General features: G+C 37.2%; 2 protein-coding genes across 4 annotated transcripts in view; both read right to left on the reverse strand.

Moving 5' to 3' along the window:
* Positions 1 to 1,393: 1,393 nt before the first annotated feature.
* On the reverse strand, positions 1,394 to 15,368 carry LOC142980056 (uncharacterized). Of its 3 annotated transcripts, XM_076125337.1 has the most exons (15): positions 15,238 to 15,368; positions 14,572 to 14,675; positions 14,153 to 14,224; positions 13,685 to 13,837; positions 11,523 to 11,721; positions 10,961 to 11,125; positions 9,999 to 10,162; positions 9,314 to 9,445; positions 8,623 to 8,691; positions 8,031 to 8,177; positions 7,512 to 7,637; positions 6,789 to 6,883; positions 6,147 to 6,327; positions 4,204 to 4,237; positions 3,773 to 3,871 (listed from the first exon to the last, which is right to left on the reverse strand). In XM_076125337.1, the coding sequence occupies exons 1-13, from the start codon at positions 15,326 to 15,328 to the stop codon at positions 6,153 to 6,155; spliced, it is 1,692 nt and encodes a 563-aa protein (XP_075981452.1). In that variant the 5' UTR covers positions 15,329 to 15,368; the 3' UTR covers positions 3,773 to 3,871; positions 4,204 to 4,237; positions 6,147 to 6,152. The 3 variants fall into 3 exon arrangements, with proteins under 3 accessions (XP_075981451.1, XP_075981450.1, XP_075981452.1); XM_076125336.1 differs by lacking the exons at positions 6,789 to 6,883; positions 7,512 to 7,637; positions 8,031 to 8,177; ... (7 more) ...; positions 14,572 to 14,675; positions 15,238 to 15,368 and having other exon boundaries at positions 1,394 to 3,871; positions 6,147 to 6,261; XM_076125335.1 differs by lacking the exons at positions 6,147 to 6,327; positions 6,789 to 6,883; positions 7,512 to 7,637; ... (8 more) ...; positions 14,572 to 14,675; positions 15,238 to 15,368 and adding an exon at positions 5,122 to 5,178 and having other exon boundaries at positions 1,394 to 3,871.
* Positions 15,369 to 15,583: 215 nt separating this feature from the next.
* Positions 15,584 to 19,894, reverse strand: part of LOC142979880 (phospholipid-transporting ATPase ABCA3-like) — a 31,107-nt gene continuing 26,796 nt past the window's right edge. The window contains exons 27-32 of the mRNA XM_076125098.1: positions 19,467 to 19,600; positions 18,809 to 18,956; positions 18,090 to 18,300; positions 17,534 to 17,706; positions 16,818 to 16,945; positions 15,584 to 16,139 (exon numbers count right to left, since the gene is read on the reverse strand). Coding sequence (XP_075981213.1) covers positions 15,963 to 16,139; positions 16,818 to 16,945; positions 17,534 to 17,706; positions 18,090 to 18,300; positions 18,809 to 18,956; positions 19,467 to 19,600 — 971 coding nt within the window. The 3' untranslated portion in view covers positions 15,584 to 15,962. The remainder of the gene's footprint in view (positions 16,140 to 16,817; positions 16,946 to 17,533; positions 17,707 to 18,089; positions 18,301 to 18,808; positions 18,957 to 19,466; positions 19,601 to 19,894) is intronic.

Genomic DNA, 19,894 nt, shown 5'->3' on the forward strand with positions numbered 1-19,894 from the left:
TAGCAGACCGGCTCGACTTCGTCCGGGTATAGTACAATTTTATCCCGTTGATTCCATTTCCGCGGGATTTTTGATCCCATCGAACCCAAACTTTGTCCGACAATTACAAACTTACAATATATTATTAATAAAAAAATACATAAAATATGTCAAATTTATTTTAAGGCGATCATAACCAGTAAAACACGAATATTAAAAGATATACATATATGAAACTAGCTTTTACCCGCGACTTCGTCCGCCACCTGAATTTTCCCGGGGTAAAAAGTAGCCTATGTCCTTTCTCGGGTATCAAAATATCTCCATACCAAATTTCATACAAATTAGTTCAGTAGTTTAAGCGTGATTGAGTAACAGACACAGTTACTTTCGCATTTATGATATTAGTATGGATTTGTCTGATGATCTATAAGACAAACGAATTTCACAAAGTGAAGATTTACTTCGGAACGGAACCATTGTATTTAAAAGCGATCACACTTGACAATTTTATCAGTAAAGCTGACAGGACGTAACTGCGTTTATCGCTATTCTCACATGTACAGACAAACAATCGCTTATTAAATAATATTAGTTAGTAATTAATCATTTATGTTTGCATGTATGAACTTTGCAACATTTTATTTAACTAAATCATTTAATGGCAATGCAGGACACTTGGCTAGGCGTAAAGAAAGAGGAGGAAATTTCGGGTTCAACTCCTGGGTCGGGCCAAAAAGTATTTTCAGAGATTTTCTGTTAAGAATTTCTCAGCTATTGACCGAAGCCAGGAAGTTGAGTTCATAGACTTCCGTGCCTCGGAGAGCACGTAAAGCCTTCGGTCCTGCACCTGATCTCTCACTGGGTCGTGTCGTTTATCCATGTCTTCGGGCTATAAGAATGAAGGAATATAGAGTGTACCTATGCATTGTGCACACACTTGGCCACTATAAACAAAGTCCTGCACCGTTGGCCAGTTTCAATGAAACAAACCGCCGTAGCCGGATATTGGTTAGGACATTATTAAAAATATAGGCCTAATAATGTGATGAGGTCAATCCAACTAACTAACATGATATTAAACGATATAAAGAAACATTATATGTTATCTGTAAAATAATTAATATTATCTGTATTAAAATGGAAGTTTTGTGTTAATATTTATCAATTTTGTCGCTTCTTTGTCCTTAGATACATGAATGAATACTGGTGATCTTTATGATTGAGATAGGAACAACATAATCCAGAATAAGAAGCTTAAACTTATATTAATATAGATGAATAATAATAATAATATTTAAAAAGCCTTTGAGTTACGTACTCGCCCCGGGTATTGAACCCTAGACCACATGTTCAGCAGTCGGATTATCTACCGCACCACAGAGGAAAAGGTGAGAAAATAAAACTCAGAATATACATTTTAACATTTAATAAGTGTTTTTAAAAACTGATACAATAGAACAAGATATAATTTTAATAGTAAAGTATAATTAATTTCTTTACATTATAACTACAATTAAAATATGCTTTTTTATTATAAAGCATATACTTTGACTATAAATAAACACAGGTATACCAGGTGCATTACCTGGAAATTAACGTTAGATCAGTCTATTGACAAACGAATTTTGTTAAACTAAAATAGACCGTTTGATTTACAACACAAATTTAAAAATGTTAAAAATAACACAACACAAAAATTACATACAAAAAACTATTCTAATCAGTAATGACATTAAAACAAAAAAATAAATCAACTAAGCACTGGATTGCGATGACTTAACATGTTTAGGCTTATCCACAAGAACGTGCCTAAAGTACATCAAGAAATTAGTCTGCTGTTCTAAAGCTTCCAGAATCTTCTTTGTCACAACTAATAACCTTTCATCCGTCATAGTATTGTAAGACCTGTCAGTTAAAGCAGCACTATCGTCTACCATACAAGGTATACCTTCAACAGAATTAACCCTTCCCGAACTTATCAGTACTACAGGCTCCATCCGCGAATACCCATTATGAAAGTCTGCCAACGCATTTCTTAACCACTCACATGTTAAATTATTATTATCCACATACACTTGCAAATCATTTTTGTGATAATACCAGCTTTTGTAGTCCAAAAACTGCATAGCATTAGACCTCACTGACAACGTTTGAAGCGACTTCAAGTCCATGAAAAATTTCGAATCCAAGTACGTTATTCTATTGTACGACAAATCTAGATTTCTAAGTGAAGACAGACCTTCAAATGTACCGTAATCTATTTCAGTCAAATGATTGTGCCCTAAGTAAAGATATTGCAAGTTTTCTAACGAACCAAATGACGAAGGACCAATCCTATGCAGGTTATTGCACGTCAGATCCAAACGAACGAGACTCGATGGAAGATATACGGACGATTTATCTAACCATGTAATAAGATTCTTACTAACATCTAAATATTGCAATTCTGTCTGATGCTGCAAGTTAACAAGTGAACAGTCTGAAATATTATTTGAACGCAAAATTAAGGTGACCAAACGCATACCTTCCCCGTAAGGAACTTTTAACTCATACAGGCCATTGTTTGATAGGTCCAGCACGCCCCCCTCAGGGTGAAACATAGTAATATGAAGACCATCTAGTTTCTCTATCTCGTTGTATGTCATATTAACGAGTTTCAAGTTGTAATTGTTATTAAACGTCATGTCGGGTATAAAATCTAGTCTGTTATAAGATAAATCAAGGTTGTGCAAGTTGTTCATGCGGTAGAAGCTCTTAAAGTACAAGTGCGAGATATAGTTACTGCTTAAATTCAAAAATTTAACGCAAGCGAGGTCGTCCGGGTTCACAATAAACTCGACTATCCTATTCTGAGCCAAGTTGAGGCTTATCACTCGTATCAAAGATTGAAAGGCGTTGTATTCAATTTTTTCTATAGAATTTGCGGAAAGATCTAGTTCTGTGAATATGTCTACAGAATGTTTGTCTAAATTTCGAACATATCTGGAGGAAATTTCAATGGACGTGGCATTTGGAATATTGGAGATTTGATTCTCAGAAAGTATTATTTTGCAAACTGAATGATTACCGAAGTGGTTCCAGTGCCTTGAGAACATTATGGGTTTGATTTTTTCCAACTGATTGAGAGACACGTCAAATGTTTCTAAATGTTCAATAATTTTGAGGGAACTATCATCAATATTTTGTATCTCATTGCCTCTGAGATACAAATGTTTCAAGTTACGGAGGCTGTTCAGGGCACCATTAAGGTCTTTTATTCTGTTATTATTTAACTTCAATATGGCAAGTTTTGTTAGATTGTAAAACGGCTCCTCGGTTAGATCGGAAATGATATTGTAAGAAAGATCGAGTTCGGTCAATGAGGATAGTTCTTCAAATGCATAGCCAGGGACATCTCCAATGGCGTTGTACGCGAGGGACAATTTCTTGAGTCTGTTTGGTTGGTTCTCGAAGACAAACAAATCTTTGATTTCCGTGAGCTTGTTATGAGATAGATTGAGTTCCATAAGACGGCTTAGATGGTAGAAAGGTGACCCTGAAAGTCTTTCGAGGCAGGTTTGGGCGAGGTCTAGAAAACGTAGTCTGCTGGTGTACTGGAGTAAGGCTAAGCTGCTTTCTTTCCAGTTCGCTGAGATTTTGAGGAAAGTGATGGTTGAAAGGAAGTTGATGTCGACATCGTTGTCAAACCTGTCGATGGCTTCGTTCAGTGTGACGTGGACGCTGACGGGGTAGTTAGTGGCTTCGAGACATGTCGGAGGCAGGCTGACGTCACGAATGGTGTTGATGCAAGTGATGAAGAACTCACACTTGCCGGTTGAACGGATGTCTTCGAGTGGGCAGTAGCATGATGCTACTGAAATGCCAGCCAGCATCAGCAGCAGTTGGTTAACTGTAAACATTTTTTTTGTTTTATTTAAGAGACAATTTAAGAACTGTGGTGGGCTAGACTACTCAAGGCCCATTCTCATTTGGAAAGGAGATCCAGTGAACAGTAATTGTTTATATTTACCATTATGGACCATTTATTATGCAAACAAATATGTTTTTCTTTATTTCGCTTTCTATAATCCATCTATGGACAGAAATTTTTACTGAAATCAGTTAATGACAGATTATACTATCTTTGATAAAACATTGGATAAAACATTGGTACAGTGTTGATCCGCGACTTTTGCAAAATTGCTACTACACACTATACAATAAAGATAATGTTGTGTTTACCTTTAAACATGATGGATCTCCGGTTTACAAAATTCTGAAAAAAAAATTCCAAGCGTGTTAGTATGTGTAGAACAAGATTGGTTCAGCTGATCTCGAGGTTTGCCCTTAGCAACACATTATAGATAATCCACCTCAACACCATAATAGTCTACAAATTATGAGTTCAGCGATAGAATAAGGACACTTCAATGATCACCTTACCGAATATTATAACCTCAACTAACCATTCTAGTACCTACCCAAATGTACCAAAAAACTATTTAAAACCGCTGAAGCCGTTTTGAAGAAATGCAACCACAAACACCGACAAACGAGATTTTATTATGTCTATAAGTCGGCAATATAATTTTCGTCAAAAGATTTCCTGGGGTACCTACATGTATTCTATTTCAATCCAGATTCTAAGTAAGTAGTCTAGATTTCATCTAAATCCGTATAACATGCGAATAAACAAAGAACGTTTTGTGTTAATGAGTAACAAACATATGAACATATGTACATTCTCAGAAACCTATGCCATTGTAATATTAATAGGATACTTGTGTTATAACCTAGGTAACTGGGTTGTGGAGTTCAAATAGGCAGTCCCTCAAAATAAAATGCTGGTATTCGGATTCAATGCTGCATGGTGAGACTGGAAGCCGTCGGGGAAAAAGTCTTTTCGCTTCATAGTATGTATAAACTTGTAATAAAACCTCTTTGGCTTCGAGAATCACAAATGAGTACACGGTTCATCAGGTTTCTTTCAGTGAGCTCGTGATTTACCCAAGTATCGAGCTTTCTTGTGTAGAGAAAAGATTTTATGACAAGTTCATACATACTAGAATGCGAAAAGACCTTTTCCTGACCTAATAGGTTGGAAGAAAGGCTATACTTAGATTAGGCACAAAATTTATAATTAAATAGTTTCTAACTCACCTGCATCCATGAATTGCGTCGTAGTATTAACGATATCAAAGTCCAAATGACGAACGACACGACGCTAAGTATTTTTGATGAGTTCGTGTAATAAGAAACTGTTATTTCATAGAATATAAATATGGGTTGAGATTGATGCCTAACAGCTAATGCCTCAGTGAGGGCAAAATTCTATGCTACTAAAATATTATTAATGCGTTTGTATATATGTTTGTATGTATGTTTGCTACTAGACGGATTTCTTTTAAATTGGGTACACTAAAAGCTTATAACCTGGATTGACATATAGAACTTTATACCCCGGGAAATCTTTTCACAAAGATGCGAGAAACTGGGCAATTAAATATTTATAAGAATAATGATTGTTAATTAAAGACTACTCCCGCACTAAGATTGCTCTTGTGTCGCGGGGACTTTTACAAAAATAAATACAACGGTCACAAAGTACAACAAGACCCGAAACAATTATATGTGGTTCGCACAATCATTGTTGCGTTTGGGAATCGAACCCACGACCTCTCGATGCAAAGGTATCGGCATGGCGACCTTACCACTGCGCCACGGAGGCAGTAGGCAACGTAAATTTAGTTTTTTTTTTAAGCTTGAATCTGCCAACGACTCCGTCTACGTAAAATGATTTCCTGGTGTAAAGACTCATTAATAGAAATGCAGGCTATAATATAAACAATCTGAATATTAAATTTCATCAAAATCTGTTTAACCCATCACTGCCCCACTGCCTGTAGTTTGAGACCCTTGCAGTGCGACAGTAAAGTGTTTAAAAAAAGTGTATTATTAGGTCGGGGAAAAAGTCTTTTCGCATTATAGTATTCATGAACTTGTAATAAAATCTCTTTGGCTTCAAGAATCACAAATGAGTACACGGTTCATTAGGTCTCTTTCAGTGAGCTCGTGAGGTACCCAAATATCGAGCTTTTATGTGTAGAGAAAAGATTTTATTACAAGTTCATAGTTATTATTATGGGAAAATACTTTTTCCCCGACCTAATAGTATGGATAAATACCTGCATTTAAAAGTCTTCGAACTGATCATAATCATCGCCATAATCGACTGGGAACATCGCAGCGCATTCTTCTTCGCCGATAACAGAATCCCGACTCACATGATACGGGTTCAATTCCGTTAACTGTAGTAGCGGTATATCGCTTACCACAGATAGCATGAAAACTATCTTTATTTCATCACTGAAGTGAAAAATGAAAAATGAGGTAGAAAAAATTCCAAGTGCGGTAAATTATATGAATATAAATATAATCATATAATATTACGTCTGTTATACTTGAAGGTGTAAGCAGAGGTGTATGTACCTATACTATCGTTTCGCCATGAAATAATTTTAGTCTTAGCAATATGAGGCATGGTTACCAAAATCCATGCTACTATTAAGAAAAATTAAATAAAAAGATAAGAAAACCAATAGATTTTTGTGCGACCCGAGATTCGCTCCTGAGTTCTTATAAACAGCAACTCAGTAACTATAATATGGTCACCCATCCATTGACAAACCTCGGCAAGAGTAACTTATGCTGAGAGATCGATACGCGCGGCTACTGTTATTTAGCCACGAGCTCATTTTTACTCTACATTGTATTTTAATTGTTTAGATTGTTTACAAAAGTATCAAGAGTATTAAGTGCTTACTCACAGATTCAAGGAATCCATATCTAAAGTATCAAATTGCTTCACACTGTATGCAATATGAACGCTAGTGTATGGAGAGGATGCCTTAAATATTCCCATCTGTAAACAATGTTGTACATTGTTGAGTAGTGTAAATATTTGTCTCCCACGTTCATTAGTCAAGGTTCAAATCCTAAGAATGTCCTATAGTTATGTGCCTATGAAATCTATACTAATATTATAAAGATGAAGAGTTTGTTTGATTGTTTGTTTGTTTGAACGCACTAATCTCAGGAACTACTGGTCTGAATTGAAAAATTCTTTCAGCGTTAGATAGCCCATTTAACCAGGAAGGGTATATGCTATATATCATCACGCTACGACCAATAGGAGCAGAGTACCAGTAAAAAATGTTACAAAAACGGGAAAAAATATGAACCATTCTCTCTTATGTGACGCAAGCGAAGTTGCGCGGGTCAGCTAGTCAATAATAATCTTAATTCAATAAATAGTGATTACTGGACAACTCACACGCGGTCATTTAATTCCAAACTACGCTGAGCTGAAATAATTTTTCAAATCGGACCAGTAGTTCCTTACATTAGCGCGTTCAAACAAACAAACAAACTCTTCAGCTTTATAACATTAGTATAGATATTGTATCTCTTCACCTATCCTGCAACTGTTAAAGAAATCTCTCAGATACATATTCCGTAACACAAATAATGTTGTGCTCAAATATACTTACATTTATAATAGCACGCTTATGTGGTGCCATGGCATCTATAGCTTTGTGCCGTTTAGCTATGTCTAACATGACCAACACATGAGGAGGAAGGAACTCCGACGCCGGCGTCACTTTATCGTGCACCAACTGCACAAAAAGTTAAGAACATTTAACTGTCCTACTGCGAGGCAGAAGTCCCGAAGTGTAGGAAGGACTAGGCCTGGAGTTCACCACGGGTCAGAGTTTGAATTCTGGGCCGGGCTAAAAAGTCTTCCCTGAGATTTTCTGTTAAGAATTTTGTCAGAGATTGCCCGGAGTCAGGAAGTTGAGCACGTAAGTGCCGTCGGTCCTGCGCCTGGTCTCTCACCGGACGTGTCGGTTATCCGTCCCACCGGGAGAGAAAATCTATGAGCGTGAAGGAGTAGAGAGTGTACCCACAGCTAACGCGGTGGACAACTTTACAGACCTCATTCTAGAGATAAGTACCTTGGCTAGCAGTAAAACAGCAATTAGTAAGTAAAGAAAATCCAGTAGATTTACCTTGGGAAACAGAACAGCCAATCCGTTGCTCTTGGCGATATCATTGGGAGGTGAATAGAACCCTGGGATGACAAGCCCTGGTGGTGGAAAGTACTCATCAGGGTCCTCCTCCTCCGAAGACTCCTCCACTTCTTCATCACTCAACTCCTGGATCATGTAATAAAGCATTTTTAGAATATTTATATTCCGAGCATTCGAATATTCGGCAAGCCCAGGCGTTCATTTAAAAAAATACTTATAATATATTGACTGCCTCCGTGGCGCAGTGGTTTAGGTCGCCACGCCGAAAACCATTGCGCCGGGAAGTCGTGGGCTCGATTCCCACACGGATGGACGGACGGCACTGTTTCCAAATGCTGCTAAAGATATTTCAAATCGCAGTTTCCAGATAGTTACGAAACAGCATTGCATATTTATTTTCTCGCGCCTTTTCGCGAATATCTCGAAACAAAACGCTGTTATCTACAAAATTGTTTTTGTAGATAACGGCATTATAGTTAGAGGGCGGCAGTATGCATCTCCGCCTTGCATACAAGGCTGTATTTGAACTATGATAGCAATTATAATTAGCGTCTAATACATTTTAACTTACTTCTGGAATCACGATGGAAACTTCATTGTCTTCCGGTTCTTGTTTCAATTTCTCTAACTCGTCTACTTTCTGCAAAAAAGTAATATTCATAGGAACCTTTTGTAGATAAATAACTTTAAACCCTTCCTTTGTTCGGGAGGAGACACTTGCCAACAGTGGGTCAGTAACGGGTTAAAAAAACGTATGAAATGTACTCAAACGACTAGGCTTCAAATAACAACAGGATGTAACAAATATTTTATTATGTACTGACTTCGCTTGCGTCACATAAAAGAGTATGGGTCATAATTTTCTCCGTTTCTGTAACATTTTTTACTGGTACTCTACTCCTATTGGTTGTAGCGTGATGGTATGTATGGCCTATAGCCTTCCTCGATAAATGGGCTGTCTAATACTGAAAGTAATTTTCAAATCGGACCAGTAGTTCCTGAGATTAGCGCGTCCAAACAAAGAAACTCCTTAGCTTCATAATAATAGTATAGATAGGAATTGAACGAAGGGAAACCAATCCACAGTCGTAACGATATAGAAAGCATCATTGCATCACAGATGACATTGACAGAAAAACAACCAATTTTTGCTTTACCATCAGCTTCCAACTATGTTGGAGTCGACTTCCAATCTCACCGAATGCCGCTGTATATCATACAAATATCATGCAATTTTTAGAAAAACACCAAAATATTCTTACACCAGATTTCAATAGCTCCAGTTTTTTTTGTTCCCTGGCAGCCTTTTTCGCTTCCACCGCTTCTTCTATAGCTTGTCGAGCTAAACGCTGCATCTCTGATAGACGCCGGGCACGTTTCTCTTTAGCTTCCTCCTAAACGTAAAAAAACAATACTTAATAACTTTTATACAAGACTAGCTGACCCGCGCAACTTCGCTTGCGTCACATAAGAGAGAATGGGTCAATATTTTCCCCGTTTTTAAAACATTTTTTATTGCTACTCTGCTCCTATTGGTCGTAGCGTGATGATATATAACCTATAGCCTTCCTCGATAAATGGACTATCTAACGCTGAAATATTTAGTCATAATACATAGTTTTACCCGTTTTACCCAGAGCTAGGTCTAAAATAGAGTTAAGATTAAGTAGCTTTTGTATCCCTCTGGCAATTTTCATTTAATCTTTACAGCAGTATATTCGAAACATAATATACTAGCGAAATTCTTATGAGGTTATTAGCCGACTCGTACAACTCGCAAGTGATTTGGGTGAAATAATTAAAAAGTTACATTTAAAAAGCATCTAGTACCATGTTTGATAAAATTTGGTAAAAATATATGTACTTGAACCATATTTATCAAGTCAGTTACAGACATACTGATTTTTGTATTAATAGTCATTAGAATAGATTAGGATTGTTTTTCACCCTTCGTCTAATCTTGTCTTCAGCTCGTTGTCTCATGATCTCATGTCTCGTGGGACTGTAGATCTTGTAGTAGTCAAACGCGGTGACCCTGCGGTATTCCGCTAAAGCCTTCGCATCGTCCGGCGGTGGTGGAATATCCTCGTATAATATTTGACGTACTAACGCTGTTAGGAAAAGTACAATATCGATCATTGTCCATTATATTCAATTGATTTATATTCGCGAAAACATAAGAAACCATCATGAAAATGTGGCTTTACATCATTTGTGATCTATTTCACCAGAAAGTACCCTAAGCCTGAACGTCGTCGCGTCGTTGAAATAACATTTACAGCACTAAAAATTGCTCTTGTGTCGCGGTGAATTTTGCAAACGTACAAAAAACGGGCACACAGTTCATCCCGGCTAAAACCACCGCAACATTTTTTTCGTATCTGATTCCTAAATCAGACACCAAACGTCCCGATGCTGTGGCGGTGACACGGCGGCTTCTTACGCACTTCGAAGGTAAACGCGTCGAAAAAAAAAATCCGATACTGTATCACGCCTGGGCAACGGTCTCTTCCCGGAATGAGAAAAGGGCTAGGACCTTTAAGGCCAAACTGCATACTTGTGTTGCACCAACAAATCTTTATATAAGTACATAATTCTTCTGTAAGTGTGTATGTCACTGAACATCTCTTAAACGACTGGACCGATTTTGATGAAATTTTTTGTGTGTGTTCAAGGGGATCTTAGAATGGTTTAGATTCACAATTTTGTCTGCCGGACAATGTTTTTTTTTTTTATTAATTTTTAATTTATTAGACAGGACAACGTCTGTCGGGTCCGCTAGTAGTCGGATAAGCATGCAGTTTGCGATTGCGAGTTTAACGGAATCATTAATGGCTCCGCTCCGCTCACAGTAGGAACCGGGCTTTAGTCCACCACGCTTATGAAGTATGGGTAAAATGGTTTCTTACTTGTAAAACACTTATCATCAAGTAACCGCAAGCACAGTGCTAAGGCGGGTCCTGAGTACAATTTCTGCAGCGAAGCCTCATTGAGTGGAGCGTCTCCCAGGTAGAATATATCAGCTACGTTCTCTTCCGTGATGTCGATCATCTCGCGGCCGACCATCACTATGTCTGTGAGAATATGATCGTCTTTGTAAAAAATATCAAGTATTCGCCTCTTTTAATCACTCACGCTTAAAGAGTTTGTGGGTGCTATCGTAGCTCCTAAACGAGTGACCGAATGATAGCAACACTTACACATAATTTATGATGATCTATAATTAAGCTTTACAAGGTTTTTGTAGCGCAAGAAAAATGTACAGTAATTTTTTTTTTTTGGCCTAATACAGTCTTCGCAATATCTATATGCTTGATGTCGCCTAGCCTACTTCAATACCTTGCAATTGCCATAAAATAACTGTCTTACCTACTTGGGGATAAAAACATACATGTAATGTTTCCTTCTTTAAAAGCGCAATACACCTCAATACAGTCATCTCTTTCACTCCACAGTAAAACCCTACTCAACTGTTAGCGTCCCACCGTTCATACAACTCGGGGTGAGCGTGGAGACAATGTGGCCAGTAGACCACGAAGTTCAGGTCTTTTAGATGAGGAACCATCAGTTCTGCTCGGTGGCGCTTTCTGACTGCCTGACGGGCTTCCCGGCGGGATGCCCATGATTGTAGTTCTTCCTCTTTTTCTGTTTCTCTGGCTGACATCCACGCCTGGTAGAGGAATTGAAGTTGATATGTTTAAGACTGTTTTACTAATATTATAAAAACAGAAGTTTGTGACAATGGATAGGCTGTATCTTTAATGCTAAGCTGCTAAACTTCGGTGGATTTTGATGAAATAGGTACAAATTTTTAACTAGGGAAATATTTCCCTGCGGACGAAATCGCGGGCAAAATTTTGTATAATTGTACGAAAGTTTGTGACTATGTTTGTCTGTTATTCTTTCACGTAAATACTGCTGAAAGAATTATGGTGCAATTGAAGCACAGACCGTTTATAACCTGGACTAGCTGACCCGCGCAACTTCGCTTGCGTCACATAAGAGTGAATCAAAATGTTCCCCGTTTTTGTAACATTTTTTACTGGTACTCTGCTCCTATTGGTCGTAGCGCGATGTTATATAGCCTATAACCTTCCTCGATAAATGGGCTCGATAACTATCTAACACAGAAAGAATTTTTCAAATCGGACCAGTAGTTCCTGAGATTAGCGCGTTCAAACAAACAAACAATCAAACAAACAAACAAACACGTTAAGCTTTATAATATTAAGTATAGATTAGTATAGATTAACGCGAAGGATACTTTTTACCACGGCCAGTTGCGTTCATATTGTATTTTTTATATATTCGGCATGTAGAGTGCTATTATTACCTTTGCCAATACATTCAAGCCTACCAAGGCTGATATAATCACAATTACTTAAAAACATCATCCTTAGAAATTACCAATATTATAAAATAAAATAATCAGATAGACCGCTAAATTCGATGGCCTACTTGACCCACATACTTCCAAGAATACTACGCATAAATATGTTAGGAATAAACAACGCATTCCATCAATGTGGCTAAGGTCAGGTATCGGAATACAATCCTTATATTACATGTATAAACAAACTAATGCAAGCAATTTAATACATTGTTGTCTTATTAGGCGTTTGATCTAAATAACTGACTGTCTTGGCCTTCGGAGTATTTGCGTATTTTTTTCTCTGCCTACACGTTTAGTTGTAACAGGCATAATATTGTCATCGAAAATGGAACTAAAAGTAAACTCTTCCATCCCAGTGTAATATAACCAGTTACAATCCATGACTCGCGACGCGATAAGGTTTCCCGGGATAAAAATTATCCTATGTTTTATCAAGCTAGATTAAAATCTGTTTTTAACAGCAACAATGCAACAGCAGGTTTCGTGAAAGAGTAACAAACATACATTTGTCCTCACAAACTTTCGCATTTATAATTTTAGTAGGATTTCAAAATACACCAATAAGCAGACCAGAGGGCTGCAGCATACAGAACGCAAAAAAACAAAAAGTCATTCATCACGTCTATCTTTGCACATAAATTTTGTACGGTTTTTACAAAAACTGACAGCCGTCTGTTATTTTGCTATGACCTATATGTGTTGTAGACATAAATTATAAAGGGAAAACTGAATTTGGGGGTTTTATACGTCACTGGTGACGGTACTGGGTATATTTTTAATATGATGTGTGTGATAAGAATTATATTGCAACGGGAAGAATTTAGAAAGAAAATTAAGAGTGGCTAGCTTTTGCCGGTAATTTCAAATAAGTTTCGAGTAAGCTATTGATATCCCTATGTTTCGAAACTAACATTAACAAAAAAAAGTATGAAAGAAAAGGGAATAGCAAAAAAATATTACAGTAATCGCTTATCAATTAAAAATAAATGCGCACAGGTGGAAAACCAGTTACATCCCAGACAACGTATTCAAATACTATATTTAAAACATTATCCCTCTTATTCATAAAAATATAATAATATGAAGTTATGAAAGGCTTATAAAGTGTTCTGTTTCTTTCACTCCTTAGCGAAACGAAAAAGAGAAAACATATTACAGTAGCTTTTTAACTAAAATAGGTTTATAGTTTGATTATGAATAAGAGGATATATTTTACTTTCAGGTCAATCACCCTACTAACCAGTTCATCAGGTGTCGGTTCATCGAGCTCATACACTCGTCTCCCTACATCCACACCGGCTGACTCCTCACTATGGTACTGCAGCTCTTTCTTGGTCACTTCGCCGAACCTTACCATGTCCACGCCGCGAAAGACTTTGGTTACTTTCATATTCTGAACCACAAAAATAACGGAAAAACATATTTAGGTAATGCATATGCATTATTTGCAGAAGTCGCAAATAATTTCGGAAGTTTGTGTGCGACTTCACATTTAATATTAAAGACTAAACTCCTCCCTTTTAAATCCGCTAATTAAATAAATAGTACAAGTGTACAATTATTTAGTAGATTTGTGCAAAAATTACGGCGCCGGTAACCTAATTTGAATACCTGTGTTTGAGTGTACGAGTTGAGTATGAGCTAGGACTATCGCCTATCGCTTTTTTATTTTTTCAATCAAAGAAATACATGAAAAAGTTCAACCTACCGATATAAATAAGTAGACAGGCTCGCTTTGATCGCGGAATCTTTCCAAAACGGTTACTTCATCAGCCGGGACCTGCAACAGGACATTTTTGATGAACAGCCAGATACTGAACATAATATATGTAGTATGTCGGGTATCTACCGGACGATATTAGACCACCGGGACTGAATTCTTTTGAACAAACCAACTTGTTTACAATACGTGTAGTATACAGAGATACTCTATTTTTCTGTATACCCATAGAAAAAAGCAAGAAACCGACTCGACTAATCAAGAAGTCAAGTACTAGAACTGCAATACTATTTTAGGGAGTCGAACTCGAGACCACTGACTTACTACCGCTGACCTCATCTAGGCAGTTAAGTTCGTTAGCGTAGTTCTTAATTACAAAGGATATTTAGTATCATGAGGAAAGTCACCTTAAGCAATATAATCTTGCCATTACTCCAATCCAACTTGATAATATTGAACAGTCTGTCCAGTGCCGTACAATATCCAAATGCATTGCTGAACACTTCTGCACCTATAAACCAAATACAAAGATATGACTCATCATTTAACTAAGAAGTATAATGTTGATTAAGTCTTAGGCACTTACTGAGATAATTTTTCATTTGCTTTTCTATCAGTTTCATGGTTGACTTAAAACACTGTCTACAGATGACCAACGTTGCATTTCTTTTCAATGAGTATCGGGTAGCATATCCACTACCATTTCGTCGAGAGGCTGTGGATTCGATTCCCGCATGGAACAAATATTGGTGCTATCCTCTAATAACTGTTTAGCGAGTGGTTCTACCTCATGTCCGTTGTTTGTAATTTTGTATGTTTGTAAAGTCCCCGCGAAACAACAGCAATTCTTAGTGCGGGAGGTGTCTTTTTATCGTTATCATAATAATAATTATAATTTGTACTCATAGATTTGCTGTTATTTTTCCCGCAGATAGGTTATCGGACACTAATATTAGTTGAAACTAGCCATTAACATAACTACCTATTAAATAGTCTATCACTGGTTACCAGATGTTAACATTCAGTTGCACTTATTTGACGGTAAAAAGTAAGTAAAGTTGTTTTTTACTTACAAATAAGTTCCTTAGCTTTATTCTTAATAATAGTCTCGAATTCTTTTTCGTTTTGAATGTGGACGAATATTTCAACTTTCTTTTTCGCCATATTTACTGAGTTATAGATGTCTCAATCTATTTGGTCACGATACACTTGGGCCTACTAGTTTTCTTATCCCACCTATGATACAACATACTACCTATGAATTATACAAAATTCTCATAATTAAATATTCTCTCTCTAACACTTTAAATTTCTAGCAAATACTTTTTTATTCTAAGCAATTACATTAATCAGTAATCAGCATAATAATATAAGATGAGATGGAAAGACAACCTTAATGAATAAATAAAACACAAAAAACTCTTTGAAAATATATAATTAACAAATATCTATACAAATAACCTGATTAGTATTTCGATTTATCAATCAACGAAAAATAAAACAATGAAATAAAAAACTTAATCAACGAAAATCTGGCTGACTCGGCAAACGTTGTTTTGCCATATAAGTTAACAAAAAATGTTTGGGTTTGACAACCCATCACTCGAGGATATTAAAAATGGATATTGGCCTCAGACCTACTCAATATGCTGACAAAATTTTATGAGAATCAGTCAAGCCGTTTTGGAGTAGTACGGGAACGAACATTGTAACACGAGGATTTTATACCTAAGATATACTAATAATACATTTTTACGATACAAAAGTAATCCAAAATTATAACTTGTCAATAATATTATTATAAGTGGTCAATAACGTGTTGTATTCTCCAGAACAGGTCCTCAATATTCGAGACGCTTAGTGTGTAATCTTCTATCACATGGCTGTGCTTTTCTGAAAGGAACTGTAGTTTCTTGAACATATCACTGTAAAGCATCGTGTTGTCTTCGTCTTTTATGTAAAAGTATAGTACACACTGGAAATGCAAAATACAACAATTATATAAGTTTTGGACAACTAATTAACTCCTACTTTTCAAACAGTACTGTACAAGCAACGCCCGATTATATTATTAGGGGCTCGTATAAATCTACTACCAGCTAAACCCACGTCTAATTATGCAAGTTGTCGCAGGTTCGAACCCAAGGCGACACACCAATAACTTTTCGAATTTATGCGTGTATTAGAAATAATTATCACCTGTTCCAACGATGAAGGAAAACATCGCAATACAACCTTGCATGCCACGAAAGTTCTTTAGAACAGTTCTTGAAGGTATGCAAAGTCCCCAACCCGCAATTGTCCAGCGTGGTGGACTCAAGGCCTAACCCCTCCCTCACTACGGGAGGAGACCCTTGCTCAGCAGTGGGGTATTAATGACTTAAATTTATTTTATTTTATTTTTACCGACACCATCACACGTGATTGTCGTACATAAGCCACCAATTCCAAAAGCCCAAATTGCAATAGCAAGTAAAACCAATTAAAAAGACAGCTTTTCAAAACTATTTAATAAAATAAATTCGTTGGCAGCGGTCTCCCAGAATGAGGAAGAGGCCTATGCATATTTATTGCGTCAAATAAATCATCAGTAAGGTGAATGAAGACATCATGGTGAAGCCATACGGTGAATACTCCATTTCTGATAACTTACCAAATGTTCTTCAGTAAGCATACTAGTAGGGAACACCTCCGCAAAGTCATTTTTCAACGTGTCTATTTCTGAAGCGTATTCTACACTCAACTGACTACGAGTAGCCACTGCTTCTTTTATTGAACGAGCTGTTGAAAAAACAAATTGGAATGTACCTTCTAACATAACTTTATTTGATACACATAGCAGTCTCGCACGCAAGTGGTTGCACATTCGAATCCGAACCAACACACCAATGACTTTTAGAAGGTATGCTATTATTGCAAACTAGCTGACCCGCGCAACTTCGCTTGCGTCACATAAGAGAGAATGGGTCATAATTTTCCCCGTTTTTGCAAAAAAAATTACTGGTACTCTGCTTCTATTGGTCGTAGCGTGATGATATATAGCCTATAGCCTTCCTCGATAAATGGGCTATCTAACACTGAAATATTTTTTCAACCAGTAGTTCCACAGATTAGCAAACCAAACAAACAAACAAACTCTTCAGCTTTATAATATTAGTATAGATAATGATCACTTGTTCTATCGGTGAAGGAAAACATCGTGATATAAACTTGCATGCTCGAGACTTCTTTAGAACAGCTTTTGAAGGTATGCAAAGTCCCCAACCTGATCTCATTGCGGGAAGAGACCCTTGCCTAGCAATGGAATATTAGCATTAAAACTTCTCAATAGAATCAACCTTATTTAACCATCAAAGGTCTTCAACTCACAGTCCTCCAGCTCCAAAAAGCCGTAAGCGCTGACCACTTTAAGCTTGATCCGTGCCATGTACCCACTGAGGATAGTTTGAAGGACCTCGGTCGCTGGTCCTAAGGCCACTAGCTGTCCGTCGAATACGATAGCTATGCGATCGAATAGGGACTCCATTTCACGAAAATCTAAGCTGCAAATTTAGTATTAAATAGTGTTTTGTAACAGCACGTATCGATACACGAAAACGAAAAAATATTTAATTTGAGTTAAACAATTATCCAAGAGACAATATAATCATATTTGGAATTATTTATATTCCTCAAGATTTTTCATAAAATGTAAGGTCATAACAAATTGATTGAAAATTGCAAATTGTTACAAACATTCGACATAAGTTACCGTAATATCTTATCCCCTATTACAACGTATGGACCGATTTTTATAAAAAAAAAACCTGTTAGAATCCAGATCTGCAGTTAATACGATGCAATATTTCACCAAACTAGTTCAGCATTGTCATAATAAACGAACATACATTCTCCCATCACATTTATAGCATTAAATATGGTTCACCTGGCATCAGACACGAGTACAGCACTTGGTTCTGCGAGGAGTCTCTCCAAACACCTCAGGACTAAGGGTCTGGCCAACTGGTCCACATCCAGCATGGGTTCGTCTATGAACGCTACTTCGGGACAAATTGCGGTCACCACGCATAAAGAGAGGCGACGTAGACAGCCGTAGCTGTAGTTTTTCACTTGGATGTTGCCGTATGCGTTTAGTCCTAGGAAAAAATACTGATTAAAGGCTATTGGACTCAAGAACTGCTCAAATATGTATGAAAAACTGTAGCGCAATTTTGTATAGTCGGTATTGTCGAGTAACGGGAGTTTGACAAAATAGTTCCTACGACACCCGTCAGAGGCGCTGATCAGATTTTCATACAAAATTTCTCGATGACAAGTCGTTTGTCGGTACTCGATAGTAGTAGAGAGCTACTGAAGCGCAATTCTGTATAGTCGGTACTGTCAAGTATCGTGAATTTGACATTTAAAACTTAACCTCAGAGGTCAATCGTGCGGCGGTTGTTAACTAATAAGAAACTATAATAGAATACGGGAATTAATGCAATTTGCGTTAATTCTCGTATTTAATATAAAAAAACATGTAACGTGAACGTTTTAAAGTTAAAACTATTTCATTATTTCTATTAGTTCATAAAAAAAAGTCCAGAAAAATCCTAACCAACCATGTGACAGCTGAAGAACTATGACTAAAGTTAAAGAACTCACCTAAAATGTTCAAAGACCTGGTGGTCAGAGTCTCAGATATGGCTCGAGAGTAACCCTGGAGTTCATGGATCAGTCGCAAGTTCTCACGACCCGTCAGAAACATGTCGACACCTCCGATCTTCATGGCTAAAGCTACTTTGTGGATGTACTGCAATAGATGATTTTAGATGTTTGTACATTATTATGCAGATAACTGCCGCACCTTAGTCTGACAATCGCACCTGACAGTAGCTCTCGTGTCGCGGTGACTGTTACAAACATACAAATAACGGACACAAAGTACAATAAAACCCAAAACAACTATTTGTGGATCGCACATATATGTCCGTGTAGAATTGAACTTTCGATGTCCTCTCGATGCACAGGTAGTGGTAGGGCGACCCTAATCACTGCGCCATGGAATTAGTTGTAATTTAAATTCCGTTCCGAATTTTTTGAATTCAATACTTCTGTTACACGTGGCTTATGCAGTAAAAAGGAATGATATTAAATTTAGATACAACGTCGGCTATCACGTTACCAACGCACACTGCGTCGAAATTGGATTGTAGATATGGGACCTAAGGATCTGTACAAATTTCTATGGCCGAAGCCCGAAATGCCGATCTAATTGACGCAGCTAAGAGTACAAAATAATATGTTCAAATGTGCATCAAACCTGGGACCTGTGCTTTTTAATAGAGTAGCCATCCACCCAGATCTCGCCCTTCGTGAGGACAGTGCATCCCGCCAGTATACGTAGTAATGTAGACTTGCCAGAGAATGGAGGACCTAGAATACCTGTGCATTCACCTGAAATAAAAAAGATTACCAACTATTATATTTGCGTTATCTCTAAATTAAATTAAAAGAGTCTAAATTCTTATATAAAAGACCAAAAGCACATTATCCGAACCGGGATTTAAACCCGAGACTTCTTGCGCGGAAGTCGCATACACTAACAACCGCGCCACAGAGTCAGTCAAAGAATTATTCTATGTAGGCATTAAACCTACAGTACCGTACTTGATGGTACGGATGTCATTTTCAAAGATCTTTGACAGTTGTTAAAAGTAGTCAGAAGCATGAAAGTCTGACTACCAGTCT

Source organism: Anticarsia gemmatalis, chromosome 17 (genome assembly GCF_050436995.1).
Source record: "Anticarsia gemmatalis isolate Benzon Research Colony breed Stoneville strain chromosome 17, ilAntGemm2 primary, whole genome shotgun sequence".
Classification (NCBI taxonomy): domain Eukaryota; kingdom Metazoa; phylum Arthropoda; class Insecta; order Lepidoptera; family Erebidae; genus Anticarsia; species Anticarsia gemmatalis.